Genomic DNA, 14998 nt, shown 5'->3' on the forward strand with positions numbered 1-14998 from the left:
AAAATCCGGTTTGGGCCCAGTTTAGTATTTTGGCCATAACTTCCTCATTATTTATCGGAATTGGGCTTATAATATATCGTTGGAAAGGTATTTTCGAGCCCCATCCAACTACACCATTATTGGACCCTTATCATGGACCAAAATAAACTGGATTGGACATTTTTATAAAATAGAGCAGGTTTTCGAAAACAGAAAGAAGGATTTTAATAAAAACTAACCGCAACACTTGACTTTCCACACTTTCACCTCATTCGATTATGTTTCGACGCGAAAGGTATTCATCACTGAGTTTGGTTTTGGGGAGACACAAATGGGTGTCTACACTACTAAAGCAAATTAAATGCACCGCAGCCTCCCCTGCAATTTGGTGAGCCCGATGCATGTGTTGCCTGTTCGCCTTGTAAACACTACACTGGTGAAAATTGATCCCTAGTAATTTATTCTGCGGAATCAGCCAAAGTAAACTGATGTCTCCGTGGCCGCCACCCCTTAGTAGAGTGACCAGATTATAAGAATCTGTAAACATGGTGAGTGATTGGATATTGGCATTCGAAGCCCATTGTAAGCCGTACAGACACACTAACGCTTCCGCGTGCAAAGAAGAAGTGCATAATCCATAATTACTTCCCCTAATAATCCGATCATCTAGAGGATCTATATTGTCGAGGCACCAACCCATTCCTGCTTTTCTTGTGTCTTTAAACCACGAACCATCAATTTGTAATTTTCTCGAGTCCTGGCCAGCATGATCTGTCCCTAAGTGTGCCACATAAAAACCAGGTGGGGCCACACCATCAAAACCAATAGAAGAGGGCGCATTCTCCAAGGTGGACTTCTCATCCAAAAAGATACTATGAGTTTGTAGGACATCAAAAATTTGCAATGCGATTGGCTTGAGCGAAGCAGGAGAGAAAACCCTGTTATTCCTAAATGACCAAAGCCCCCAAAGAGTACTTATGAAGGTACTCTTATGAGGACTTGAAATCCCATCCAGACTAATAAAAAGTCGGATATACTATTGGATCCAATTTGGGAGAGAAAGGTCTTCATGTAATTCCGAGTGGATGCCCAAGCTCCCACCCCTCCAAGTTGTTCAGGCAATATAGCAATTCCTAAACAAATGGTAAAGGTCTTCTATCTGTGAACAACACAGATCACAGGACACATCTTGTATCGAAACACCTCGATGTTGAAGTTCCCTTTTAATAGCTAAACCATTATTAAGTAACTTCCATAAAAATAACTTCCACTTTGGTTGTATATGCAAGGACCAAAGAATCTTCCAAAAATTATTCAAGTTGGGAGAAGGAAGCGGTTGTTGCAGCATTGCATAACCCGTCTTGAATGAATATCTACCAGATGGAGTACGAACCCAATAACGGAAATCAGGCTCGGTAACAGCTGGGGTTTCCATAGCAAGGATTGCTGCAGCATCTATTGATTGAAAACACTGCTCTACTTTGGCAGTGTCCCAGGACCGTGTCTGTTGATGAATAAAGAAATTAACAGTCCAATCCTTCAAAGTCTCAATTAAGATATTCAGTTTAAATTCCAGTATAGAGCCATTGACCCAATTAGAACTCTCGGCAAGTATGGAATTTCCATTACCTACTTTCCAACTACATCCTGTTGCAAGGAGTGCGTCTGCCCTAAGTAACCCGCGTAGGCCATAGGAATTCCTACCTGAGAAGCGTTGGTTAGGATGTGGGGAAGTAGTTAAGAATCGTGTGCAACTACTAAATATTTTCGAGAGAAGTAACTGAGGATTATGAACAATTCTCCAAACTTGCTTCATGAGAAGGGCCTTATTAAGAGTTGAGATACACCTAATTCCTAAGCCTCCCATACCTCGAGGCATATGCATTTCTCTCAACCAACCCAGTGCATACCAGTATTACCCGAGTTTGACCAAAAAAATTTCAATAAAGGCATCAATTTTCCCTGTAATTGAGACTGGCAATTCAAAGCACGAGAGAATATGAGAAACCATGGCAACAAGAATAGAGTTAATGAATATTAACTTCTGAGATTGAGATAGCTTGACAGCATTTAGCGTGGAGATCCAACCAAGTATTTTGTCCACAATAAACTGAAAGCAATCTTTTTTCTTTCCTTGGAGATCAATGGGGGCTCTTTAATGATGACCAAACTCCTATACTTGTTGCATTCTGAAAATTGCCTTAAATTCTGCTTGAGCAGGTAGTGGAGTATTGGGGCTAAATTTAATCAGAGATTTGGAGAAATTGAGTTCTTCCCCCGAAATTTTTGTAAACCGTTGAATGATCTCAAGGACATTAGTACAGGAAATATTATTAGCTTTGAAAATAATCATGGCATTGTCTGCGAAGAATAAGTGTGAAATAAAAGGACTATCCCTGGAGATTTTGATTCCTTGAAACATCTGTAAATCCTGTCCCAAGTGCAGCATCCTGGAAAAAATATCCATACAGAACAAGAATAAGTAGGGAGAAAGAGGATCACCTTGACGTAGCCCACGCTTCGGTGTAAAGGATCCTAAAGTATTGCCATTGATGAGAGATCTATAGGAGACCGTAGAAATGCATTGTTGAATCAGTTGAAGCCATCGAGCAGGTTAACCATAGGCCTTAAGAGCTTGTAATAAGAAACTCCAATGAACTCGATCATAGGCCTTACTCATATCAATTTTGAGCGCAGCTTGCCAGGTAGTACCAGTCTTAGAAGAGTTAATTTTTTCCATTAATTCATGAGACATGAGAATATTATCTGTCATAACTCTCCCTTAGACGAAAGCATGTTGAGCATCAGAGATGAGTAAAGGCATGTAAGGACGAATCCTAGCAACTAAGCATTTAGAAGCACATTTATAAATTGTATTACAAAGGGTTATAGGACGTAAATGGCTTACTTCCGTTGGCGTGGCTATCTTTGGAATCATGATAAGAAGAGATTGATTCCACTCCTTTAAGAGAAACCCAGTCCGAAAAAATGTGTAATAGCTGTGACCGCTGAATCACCTATTGAATGCCAGTGAAATATGAAAAACTCTATTGTAATACCATCTGGACCAGTGGATTTACCATTACCTAGAGAAAACATTGTCGCCTTTATTTCAGAGGAGTTAAAAGGGCTTTCTAGATTACTAATCTGAGAAGAAGTAAATGTAGGAAGATGTAGTTCTTGAAGGACAATATCAATCTCTAGATCATAAATTGGGCCTACATCACATTTGAAAGTCTTCTTAAGAGATTGGACAACGATTTGTTGAACATTTTGTTGACCATGTTGTAGAAGACCTTGGTCGTCAACCAGAGAAGAAATTGATCTACTTTTGACGACCCTTGACCTTTGAGAAAAGGAGTTTAGAGGAGTACTCCCCTTGAAGGATCCAATTCTTTTTACATCGTTCTCTCCATAATTGAAGTTGTAACAATATATTTTCCTTCGACTAAACTACATTGGACGAATATGTGGAAGCATCTCAGATAGAACGAATTGCCTCCCCCTCCGCAGAAAGATCGTTAGTGAAATTTTTCCAGTCAACTCCCCAAAATTTCTTATTATTGAGGCACCCGTTCCTAATTAAGATCCTAACAGAGACTAGTTTCTTGGAGAGAGAAAATTTACTGATCCATTGTTGGGAATTTGCCAAGTCTGAGTAACAAAGTCATGAATTTGTTGGTTCAAATGCTGCCGAAAAGGGTTATCATCAAAGATAATAGATGCGTGATCCGAAACAAGAATAGGTTCATTGAGTAACCTACTATCGAGGTAATTTAAAAACCAGTCCGCAGTCATATACGATCAATCCAGGCGTTGGAGAATTAGTTGATCATCCTCCCTATTATTAGACCAAGTGTAGGGGGGACCCTTGAAAGGCGTTGACAAGAGATTTGATTTTCATCTCTCTCTTTTGATTTTTCCTTTTACCTTGAGTTCACTCTATGTGCTCCTAACCTTTTCTTTGTAGGGATTAATGTGCTTGCTATTAAGCCCTATATAGTACTTAATGAAATGTTTGCAGGAGCGTTTGATAAGTTACTCAAGGCATTGAATTCTTCCGATTGAGAGAAATAGTATGGTCGAGCGGGACCTTGATAAACTAGCGCTTTGCGGGAGGCAACCCGTATTTTGTTGCTTTTTTTTTTTTTAGTTTTTTTTTTTTTTTTTTTTTATTAGTCTTTTATTTTTTTGTGTTTTCTTTTTGTTTTGTTATAGAGAGGTAAGGAGAGTGTATATTATGTTTGTGGGAGTACCTTTTTGTGCAGGTTTTGATCAAGAGAGCAAAAAAGAAGAAGACGAACTAGTACAAAAGATATTTGGGCAGAGAGTAACTGCAAGCTGCCCCGTCAAATCAGCAGCAGGGGCCCGATCGGGCAGAGCTCGCCCGATCGGGCGCGCGTACGCGTCAGCAAAGTTTGTGAACTTCGACAGGCCATAACTTTTGCGTTTCTTATCCGATTTTGGCGTGTGACCTATAGTTGGAAAGCTCTTCAAGTCTACTTTCCAATGCAATTATAATCACTGCATTATGATTTATAGATCAAAAGTTATGATCAGAATAGTGCACCTGACTCAAATTTAGACTTTTTCCCACTAACACTTTGTTTCATTCTTGCCCAATTTTGTTCTAAAGAGATGCATTACAATCCTCGAGGCTTTGGTGACATTGATATGGTGATGATGATGAGTAGTCACCTTGACTACTAGCTTCCCTTTAAGACAATGAGGACATGGTCTAATTTAGCTTGGGGGGAGGTTCTCGTGTACGCATGGTATATCTTTCACCCTCTCTCTTTTTATTTATTTTTTTTCTTTTGACGTGCTTAGTATAGATTTTATTGTTTTCTTAAGTTAGTTTCGTTTCAATGAATTATGAATCATGCTTCCCTGTGCCCCTTGATGAAAATTTTTCGAATTTGTTTTGATTCTTGGTTATTGATGATAAATATTGAGGATTAGTTGATCATGATTTGATGTTTGATTGCCTTGGAACCTTAACATGCGTCAATTTTGCCCAACTACATGTGAATATAGTGCTTGACTAGTTGATTTGGTTAGGAATGTGTGTTAGTTCCTGGTATGTCAATGAATTTGAGTATTGATTTGCAACGATGAGTAGTGTTTCATAACTCACTATTATGCACATGTGGAGGACGAAGGCATTTGTTCTTTTAGGTAGCCTTCAGATTTATTTAGATACATTTGTTCCCTTCTTGCTACCCATGTTGTTGCTTGTGCCCTTTTATTGTTTTTAGCCACATTACAAGCCATGTTTGCCCCATTGGTTACTAGTCCCAAGCTTGGCTTGGGGGAGCTATTAGTGAGTGAGGTGAGGGAGTTTGTAGTGTGCACATTATTTGCACAGTTTGGGTGGGTTTGAGAAGTTATTTGTTCTTGATCATATTTTTGTTTTGATGAGTTTTATAGTGTATATATTTGAGAAAAAATAAAAGTGTGATGGAAAAGAGAAAAAAAAAAAGAGAAATTCAAAGAAAAAAAGTGAGAAAATAAAAAAAAAAAAAAAAAAAAAAAAAAAAGAAAGTGAACTTCTAGAAAAAAAAGAAAAAGAAAGATAAAAAAAAAAAGAAAAAAAGTTTGATGTTCAAATTGTCTAAGTGAAGGTTTATCAAAAGAAAAGAAAGAAAAAAAATTGAGTTTCATTGTAAATATTTTGAGTTGAGTTCAAAGTTTGTTTATTCACTCTAGTTTATATTATCATATTTTTATGAGTGAATTTTGTAAGTATTGGGTTTGGTTTTATGATTAGAGTATATTTGGTGGATTTGTGTTGGAGTTAGTTCTGTTGGAGATGTTTATGATTATTGTATTTGATCATGGGTTTATTAGGATATGGCTCCCTTTTTGCAAAGCTTTTCTCTCACATGTTCCCAAATTTATCCTACCCTTTCACCCTAGCTTTACATTACAAGCTTTAAAGACCTTTTGACCTTGTGCATAGAGTTGTGTAAATGTGAAAGTGTTGTTTATCAATGCAAGTTATGACTTGACATATTTCAAGTCGACTATTAGGTTGAGTGTATGTCTTTTTAAACACACGAGTGTGTGAGTTTGGGAGGGCATTGTTCACATTAAAGGGGTGGTTGGAGAGCGATCGAGTTTATCTTTTACTCGCCACATAAATGAGAGTTGAGTGTGTGAGCACTAGTCTTGAATTCTATATGCTCTTGTGGTTTGCTCTATTTGACAATTGTTAGGGAAGATTGGTAGTTGGATGGATTTGATTGGTTGACTTTGGTACATATTTATCGGATTTACTTTGAATTATATTTATTGATTTAAATTGTATTTGGGGTGAAGTATTGATTTATTTATTCATTGCTTTGCTTAGGGACAAGCAAAGGTTTGGCTTGGGGGAGTTTGATAAGTCTATTTTATATATATATTTATTCCCCGTCCCATGGTTATATTTGTGCTTAATTGAGCTCTACGGAGCTATTTTTATTACTAATATACGTTTTCTAGTGTTTTTGTAGAGTTGGTATTATTTTGTAGGAATTTGCAGATTTATGATAATTCCCGAGCTTATTTAAGCCACTACAAAAATATTAGAGGCGGAGCGTATTTTATGACCGTATATTTAAAGCCCAAGATCGAGTTAAAGGAAATTAATTCGGTGATTAAGGGCTCGATTAGTAAAGAAGTCCAATTATAAGCTACTATTACGGACCAAGTAATGAAGCCACAAAACATATGACAAACAATAAAGGTCCAAGAGTAAACAAGAAGGTTTAAGGAATAAGCCCGTATAATATCACATCAGGTCTGTTGGACATAAAATGGCGGGCCCGATCGGGCGGCCCAATGCCCGATCGGGCGAGTGTGTTGCAGTTTTCTTGCTCAAGTCGGTTTGCTACAGCTTTGGGCCCATTGATAATATCCATCTTTCACGGTTAAAGGAGAGGAGCATGCTTGTGGGCTATTTTTATTTGGGCTTGCTAAGTTTGGGTTTTGTTTGCTGATGATGTCGGTGTAATAGTAGTAGTTGATTGGGAATCAAATTGCTTTTCCTTTCTTTTATAAAAGGAGGGAGTTACGTAGGTTTTTAGCTAGCTTTTATTTAGGAGTTTTCTAAGTTTTTAGCTTAGGTTCTTAGTTTAAGTTTAGTTTTTAGTTTTTAGTTTTTAGTTTTTAGTTTTTAGATTAGTTTTCTTTTCTCTTTTTACTCTCTAACTTTTCTCTCTCTCCTCTTAATTAAACTCTTAGTATTATTTTCTCTCTTGTTTCTCTCTCTACAACTCTTGGTTTAATTTCAGTTATTTATTTTCTTTCTTCTATCATGTCTTCTTTTATTGCTTTGATTAGTTTAGATTTAATTATGTGTGAGTAGTTCTTTTTCTAGGGTTTATGGGGATCCATAAATAATATGAAGGGGTAATTTATTGTTGTTAATTATCAATACTATATTAATTTCCTATTGATTGATTTAATGCTCTGTGACTAGATTAGGCCTGATCTTTTATACATGAGTTTGACAATATTGATTCGAGATGAGAATTGATGTTTAGGTCTACTTTTAATAGGCAGGTTAATCTATAAATGGTTAAGTCGAGATTCGAGAGATGAGATTTAATACCGGTAGATTAATTCTGTGATTGTAATACGTAGCGAAAGCCCTTTATAATCTGGTTAATTGATGCATTGATGATTGATTATTATGTTTTACCCTAGAATATTGTTTATTGGTGAACCTATGCCCTAGACCTTTTAATATTTAATTTCTCCCTACTTTATTTTCCCTACTCATATTCTTCGTAGTATAGTCTTTAATTACAACAACATTGGTTACCTTAATAATTTAGATTAAATTAATTAATTAGGAATAGAAAGACCAATTTCCATGTGGATTCGACCCTACTTCCCTATCTACTTTACTTAGAGGACTTAGGTAATTACTTTTGATTAGGGGATACGACTTTACCCTGTCACTACTCCCTCCGTTGTTTTTTTTAATTGCATCACTTTCCTAAATGAACGTTTTTTTAATTGCATCACTTTCCTAAATGAACGTTTTTTAATATTTCTCTCGTCTACTTTAAACCCCACTGAAATTAATATATCTTATCTCTCTCTCATGGTCCACACTATTCTCTCTCACATACTTTCACTTTCATGATCCCCAAATTCTTTTACTATAATAAATTATTTATCGACTCACAACATTATATTATAACAAATTCACTCTCCTAAAACTCCGCACATTTGCAAGTGATACAAATAAAAAAACGGAAGGAGTATATGTTAGAGGATATCTTAGTTACTCAAGCTGAGTAACAATTCGTGTTACTCAAAGGACATAATTGTCATTTTGCCTGCCTATGTAGGGGGCATAATAGTCAGGTCACGATTTAATTGTTTTCTTCATCTTCAAAGGACATAATTGTCATTTTACCTGCCTAAGTAGGAAGAAAAATAGTCAGGCTGCGATTTAATTGCTTCCTTCATCTTCCCCGTCTCAGATTTCCTCCATTTTTGCTTCCTCCATCCTCCATACATAGTCTAGCTTCCTCCATCAACGCCTCTTCCATTTCCACCACCTACCTAAGGTGGTTAAAATTGTTGCCGCAAACAAGATACTTCCCCTAAAGGGTTTATAAACTTTATATGACCCTACTTGACACTTTTTATTACTAGGGTTTTGTTTTGTTCCACCGCAAAGCGGCGTTGTGGGCTTGAGAAAGGACGAAGAAGAGGAGGTCGACAGGAAGAAGAAGATCGGAGGTCAACGAGCTCGAGAAAGGAAGGAGGTCGACGGGCTTAAGAAAGATCGGACGTCGATGGGCTTGAGAAAGATCGGAGAAGAAGAGGTTGATGATGGTTGTTATGATGTGTTTAGCGTAAAGATGGTGGATATGTGATGATGGTGGTGGTTGTGGTGGTGGTGAATGCCGGCGGAGATAGATGAAGAGGAAAGGATTGTTAGCTTTTGAGTAACCTGGGCGAAGAGATGAAGAAGAAAGAACTGCCAACTATTTCAAGACCAATATTTACAAGATTGCCATTTGAGTAACAATATTTGTTACTCAAATTGAGTAACTTGGGCTCCCTCTGTTATTATATCAATCTAGTTGTGTGTTTTTTCCCCCTTTTATAATATTATTCAAAGGCAATGGTGGCACTAGCAACGACATCTAGATGTCATCATCATGGCACAATAACAGGGGTCAAACCGTTTGACTGAAAATGCAGGAGTTTTTTTTATTATTAAATACGAGTGTAATCATATTTCTTTGGATATAGAGTTTGTTACAACTCCTATTTTGAAAGGGAATATTCATTTCTTTCAGATAAATATTATCCTTTCAAACTAGTGCAACAAAATCAAATTGCAACAACTTGATCCATAGCTTGAACTAACAATAATTCTATTGAAATCACCATAGTCCATAGTCATGGAAATACTTTAAATAATTAAGTACAAACATTAGAAGACCGTAGACACCAATGAAATTCACCCACTCGTTAATACCAAATCATTACAATTTCTTCTAAAGACCACAAATTAAATCAATATAATCTCACACACTGACACACAAACCCGGAAAGAAAAAAAAAAAAATTCAACAATCTTTGCCTTCCCAAGGCCATTAGCTCGAGTTCACAATAAATTTTGGAACTTCAACGCTAAGATTTATTCCCATTTAGAAACTAAGGACATGCACATTCGAAAACCTTATTGTGATTCCGAACGAGCCTAAATTTCACTTAATAATCAGTAGGGAGTGGCTGGTGTGAGTACTCATCATCACCAATGAAAATGTGGTCATAGATAATAGCAGCAAGAGCTGCCCCAATAAATGGGCCAAGCCAGTAAACCCAATGGTGAGTCCAAGTCCAGCTAACAACGGCGGGTCCGAACGTGACTGCTGGGTTCATTGATGCCCCATCAAAAGGTCCACCAGCCAAGATATTGGCCCCAACAATGAGCCCAATTGCAATTGGGGCGATTATGCCCAAGTTGCCTTTCTTTGGGTCAACAGCTGTGGCATAGACTGTGTAGACCAACCCAAATGTCATCACAATCTCGAAAACTAGTGCATTCCATGAAGAAACCCCTGCTGATAGTGCAAATGTTGATACTGCCTGCATCAAAAATAATTACATGCTTTGATCATTAAAGATGATAAGATGCTAGTCATACTACCAAGATAGGCAAGATATAACTATATAAGATGTTAGAGTTGTTTGTTAGCTTTCCAACTACCAAACTTAAAGGGGGTCGAATCTCACCAAACTCATTTTAGGAATAAAATACTTAAAATCCCCTCATATAATTATATAAAAATGGGTTGTGTCCCTACAAAAGTTGGATTAGTTTATTTAAATTTCCCACTCTGCCCCTCGGGTCATGTCCTCACCTAAAAAAGTATACAATAAATTGTTTTTATTTTTATGCCGATGACATTTTTTTCCGATCACATTATAAGAATCTAATTAATGAGATGTTTTCGCACTAACTTATTGTGATTTAATTTGTGAAACATTAAAAACTCTCTTAAAAAAAAAAAAAAAAAAAAACCTACTCATCCAACATTTAAAAGGGCTACTTTAAGTCTCTAAATATGTACAAACACAAATCAAATGGCAAGGGAGGAATTACCATGCCGCCGGTGGCGTATTGGATAAGGAAGCAAGCAACAACGGAGCCAAGCAATTGACCAATCCAGTACAAAATGGCACGTAACAAAGTAATGTGACCAGCAATAAAGGCACCAAAGGTAACAGCAGGATTAACATGTCCTCCTGAAATGTTTGCACCAACTGCCACCGCTACTATCAGTCCGAATGCATGCGCTAATGATGCTGCTATTACGCCTGTCGACGGCGTTGTCCCATTGTCGTTCAGTTTGCCTGAAATTCCAACTTTCTTGTTACAAACTCAAACCATAGAAATATATGATGATTTTTTTTGTTTGTTTTCAATCAGTAAGGAAAAGAAAAGTCGATTATATTGGCCAAAGAGTATATAGAAATTCACATGAATGTAACGTTAATAAGCATTCAAAGATCAAAACTACTTCCTCCCATTCCAGTTTTTCTCTCTTTTGATGATGTGTCAAATTTCTACTGGTGTTGTATATAGAGACAACATACAATGGTTGTATGTGTATCAACTCTCTCGGATTCCTTATTGTTACAACAGTTTGATTAATTATTGTGTATTACCAACCTCTTAGCTTTCATGATTAATATCATTATAATTTTTTTATGTGTAATAATTTAACTTTTTATGTGTAATATTATAATACTTAATATCTCGCTGCTGAGTTTTATCACTTTTATTCTTGCACAAAAAAGTCACTCTAATGGATTTAAATGAATGAGGAACAACTCAGGTGGATAGAGCATCCCTCTCGGTTTCAGAGGATCCAGAAGTCGATTCTCATCACTCGCATCAATTGTGACAAAACGAGTGTAATTTGGTACACGTACAACCCATTTGTCACCCGTTACAAATGAAATGTGTGTTTCATCCAAGCGTATAATAAACTAACTTTAGGCCATCTATAGATGCTAATCAATAGTCATGGTCGAATGCTACATTATTACTTACTGAAGGCCATGCCGGAACCTTGTCCGGCGAAGACGAAAATAATCATAGAGAAGAATTCAGCAAGGGCTGCTCTAATTGCATCTGGATGGCTAGCCTCTCCTGGATTTCCTATTGCTATTCTGTATATCGGCATTTGTTTTTTTTTTCTTCTTTCACTTAATTGCTAATTGTTGGATTAATGTTTTTGTTTCTCTTCTTTTGTTATAACATTACAATAAAACACAAGTCTTTTTAACTAGTAACATTACATGAAGAATGCTACAAATTAGGCTTAAGACTAGGGCCCTATATAATTGTTGTTCTACCATTTGCATGGATGTGATTAATTAATTAAATCATAAGAATGATAATTAATCCAAAAGATTAGGGATAACCACTACTATTTGTGGCAATTTTCATATGGCTCAAAAAGTTGATAAAATGTTCAATAGTAATCAAGAAGCCCTGAAAGAAAGCTTTTTTAATACTATTAAGGGAAAGTTCATCTAATCTAATTAAGCTGGTAGATAAAACTGAATAATCACATAATTTATTTGCTTTATGCAGGCTAACAACTTTTACACATATTAAAGATTAAGCTCATTTTTTGTAACAATTATGATCGATTATTGAGAATGTAAGTTGATTCAATCATCTTTAGTTATTAGTCCAAGTAAATACAAGCTCTACTACACATAAAAAATAATAAATGATCAATATTAGATAACTAATAACTTGATTTGCCTCTCAGTCGATATAAAATTTCGCATTTATCAAAATTCAAAGCAAATAATTAATATTCAATGAAGTTGATTATAATACCAACAAATAAAAATAAATTATATTCATTCGGGTACAAGGTGCACTTAAGGGTATTTTCGGCTCAATTTTAAAACCTTTTAATGAGTAAAAAATATATATCAAATGAGGAAGAAGTTCAAATTTTCAACCCTAATGGAAGAAGTTATTAGTCCACCAAGCCATTTTTTTTTCATGAAATAAGTAAAAAAATTGAGCTTTGACTCAACAAATTCCTTGGGCACGTGAGTATCACATGTTACAAACTCTTGTTTATCCACCTTATCTTTTGTTGTTGGACACTCTTCAGTCTAAAACCACGACATATTATCCAAATTTTAACACAAAAACAAAAAATATGAGAAGGAAAATGCCCCCTCACAAAAAAATTTGTAATTATTGCAAAAATATGAACACTCTTACATGAGAACAAATACTGCTTCTAATACCTAGATTAGGCAAAGCTATGGCAGCATCATCAATCTCAATGAGCTTGGCTCCTTCTATTCGCCCTAAACAGGTATTCGATATATTACTCGTATTATTATTAGTAGTTAACCTCGTGTTATTTAATTTAAACAGACAATAATGTGACAACTAAATGCGGATTATAGATCATTTTGTAAGTTATGTTTCTTACGTTCAGTTGCTTTTTGATGTGCCACAGATCATGAGCACTTCATCTACAAATTCCACTATATCATTACCATCACACTGTAACATAAGATCAAGTTTACAGGATTTCTCCTCTATAGACAAAAGTAAGTAGCCCATTTCAATTTTCTTTCACAATTTGATATTGTGTTGAATTGCTTTGGATGTCCATTTATCTAGCTACATAATTGTGATCCTGTCCGGAATTAATTGTCATGTTTCTAGTTCCGATTACACTATCAATATGATTTAACATTCTTGACAAAAAAGAATATAATAGTGTATTTAGTCATTACCCAACTAATTACAAGACTAGAATTTAGCCATTACATTACATACTGAATAACTGATGAAGTAATTAAACAACTTAATTATGAAGTCTGACAGAGGACTTAGTGTTTGTTGTCCTAACCTACCCAACAAACACTAAGGCTCCATATGATTTGATGGAAAACATTTTCCAGGAAAATGATTTTCTCATTTTCTATTGTTTGGTTTGTAAACATTAGAAAGTAGTTTTCATTTGTAAAGGAATGTAAGCAACATTATTGAAAATGCATCCTCATATCAAGCACAAGTCATAACCCTTCGTTGCGATCATATCAGGTTGTTATGAGAGAAGATCACTACTGATGGCAGCTGGCATGATAGCTCTAAGTTTTATCCCTCCAAGTTCTGCTCTAAGTAAAGGTATCGCTATGAATTATACTTTTCGCGGAAAGTTGTTTGCTTCAACATTTATTAATAAAGTCCATGACTACTCTTCTGAGTTCTGATACAAACTTTTTAGTCTCACAGAAACCTCAGAAGATTATACAGCATTTGTTGACAAAGAAGATGGCTATTCTTATGTTTACCCATCAGACTGGAGGGTATCTACCACTTATTGACGCATTGTCCTTTGCTGAATTCCTGTAACAGATTTATCATATTTCTAACTGATGTAAACAATGATCTCTTAACGAACTTTGTTTTTGTTCTTCAGGAATTTGACTTCAGGGCGCATGACTCTGCGTTCAAGGACCGCTACTTACAGCTTCAGAATGTGAGGTTGAGCTTCATACCTACTGACAAGAATGACGTCCATGATTTGGGTCCTATGCAAGATGTAAATTCCATCATTCATATGCGACTTCTATTATAAGTTAATCGATATTTCTGGAGTTTAAAAGTCTTTCTTCTTGTTCCTTTGGTTAACAGGTTGTTCAAAATTTGGTGACAAATATACTTGCAGCTCCAAACCAATTGACTTTCATAAAAGAAATTCAGGAGGTAAGTAATACCAGCATATGAACCTCAAATATCAGTAAAATTTCTGATTGCTGAATGGTTTTGATGGCTGAATGCAGCGTTCAGTAGATGGAAAGAACTACTGGACTTTCGAGTACCAGCTAACTTCTCCAAATTTCTCCGTGACCCATTTCACAACTATTGCCATTGCAAACGGTAAGCCATGTTAATAATCAGCAATTTAACTTTTACTCAAACTAATCATGCTAACAATTAGTTGTTCAGCAGCAGCTAACAGCTTCTAAGTTCTAACTTTTGTCGAACGGACTAGGAAATTTTTTTGATTTCAGACAATAATAATAAAATGGCATGCATTACATTATTCTATAGCCACATTATGATTATACAAGCCTAATGTACCTTGCTTCACTGTAATTTACTTGAATTTGCTTTTTACTCAGGGAGGTACTACACATTAACAGTTAGTGCTAACGAGCGAAGATGGAGAAGAGTCCGAAACAAGCTTAAAGTCGTGGCTGACTCCTTTAAGGTGTTTGAAATCTAGTAGTATTTCTGTAGAGACGTTGATTCAGAAACCCTCGTTGGCTCGTACTCTCATCAAAAACAGATTTATAGACATTAAATCAGCTGTACATGCTTAGCTTGCAGCAAAAGCAGTTGCCTATATTATGCCATTTGCTGTTATTGTACCACTGGTATATATTAATATAGTACTGGAAACAGTCAAAAATTGAAAGCAGCCACTACTATAATACAGACATC

The 14998-nt window shown here is 35.9% G+C and overlaps 2 protein-coding genes across 2 annotated transcripts; one reads left to right on the forward strand and one right to left on the reverse strand.

Moving 5' to 3' along the window:
• Positions 1-9705: 9705 nt before the first annotated feature.
• Positions 9706-11687, reverse strand: LOC145594927 (aquaporin TIP1-3-like). Its single transcript, XM_081651278.1, has 3 exons — positions 11555-11687; positions 10601-10851; positions 9706-10083 (listed from the first exon to the last, which is right to left on the reverse strand). Exons 1-3 carry the CDS (start codon positions 11685-11687, stop codon positions 9706-9708), a joined length of 762 nt encoding a protein of 253 aa, XP_081507404.1.
• A 974-nt stretch (positions 11688-12661) lies between these two features.
• Positions 12662-14975, forward strand: LOC145594928 (photosynthetic NDH subunit of lumenal location 1, chloroplastic-like). Its single transcript, XM_081651279.1, has 8 exons — positions 12662-12851; positions 12999-13092; positions 13592-13675; positions 13784-13857; positions 13971-14093; positions 14186-14257; positions 14335-14431; positions 14677-14975. Exons 1-8 carry the CDS (start codon positions 12798-12800, stop codon positions 14778-14780), a joined length of 702 nt encoding a protein of 233 aa, XP_081507405.1. The 5' UTR covers positions 12662-12797; the 3' UTR covers positions 14781-14975.
• Positions 14976-14998: the final 23 nt, after the last annotated feature.

This window comes from Chenopodium album, chromosome 19 (genome assembly GCF_948465745.1).
Source record: "Chenopodium album chromosome 19, dcCheAlbu1.1, whole genome shotgun sequence".
NCBI lineage: Eukaryota > Viridiplantae > Streptophyta > Magnoliopsida > Caryophyllales > Amaranthaceae > Chenopodium > Chenopodium album.

Excerpts from the sequence above, each read along its gene's own strand:
- LOC145594927 (XM_081651278.1), bottom strand. The coding sequence starts at position 11,687 with ATGCCGATATACAGAATAGCAATAGGAAATCCAGGAGAGGCTAGCCAT. Across the intron at positions 10,852-11,554 it reads AGGTTCCGGCATGGCCTTCA|GCAAACTGAACGACAATGGG; the intron begins GTAAGTAATAAT and ends TTGGAATTTCAG. Across the intron at positions 10,084-10,600 it reads AATACGCCACCGGCGGCATG|GCAGTATCAACATTTGCACT; the intron begins GTAATTCCTCCC and ends TTTTTGATGCAG.
- LOC145594928 (XM_081651279.1), top strand. The coding sequence starts at position 12,798 with ATGGCAGCATCATCAATCTCAATGAGCTTGGCTCCTTCTATTCGCCCT. Across the intron at positions 13,676-13,783 it reads AAGTTCTGCTCTAAGTAAAG|AAACCTCAGAAGATTATACA; the intron begins GTATCGCTATGA and ends TTAGTCTCACAG. Across the intron at positions 14,432-14,676 it reads AACTATTGCCATTGCAAACG|GGAGGTACTACACATTAACA; the intron begins GTAAGCCATGTT and ends CTTTTTACTCAG.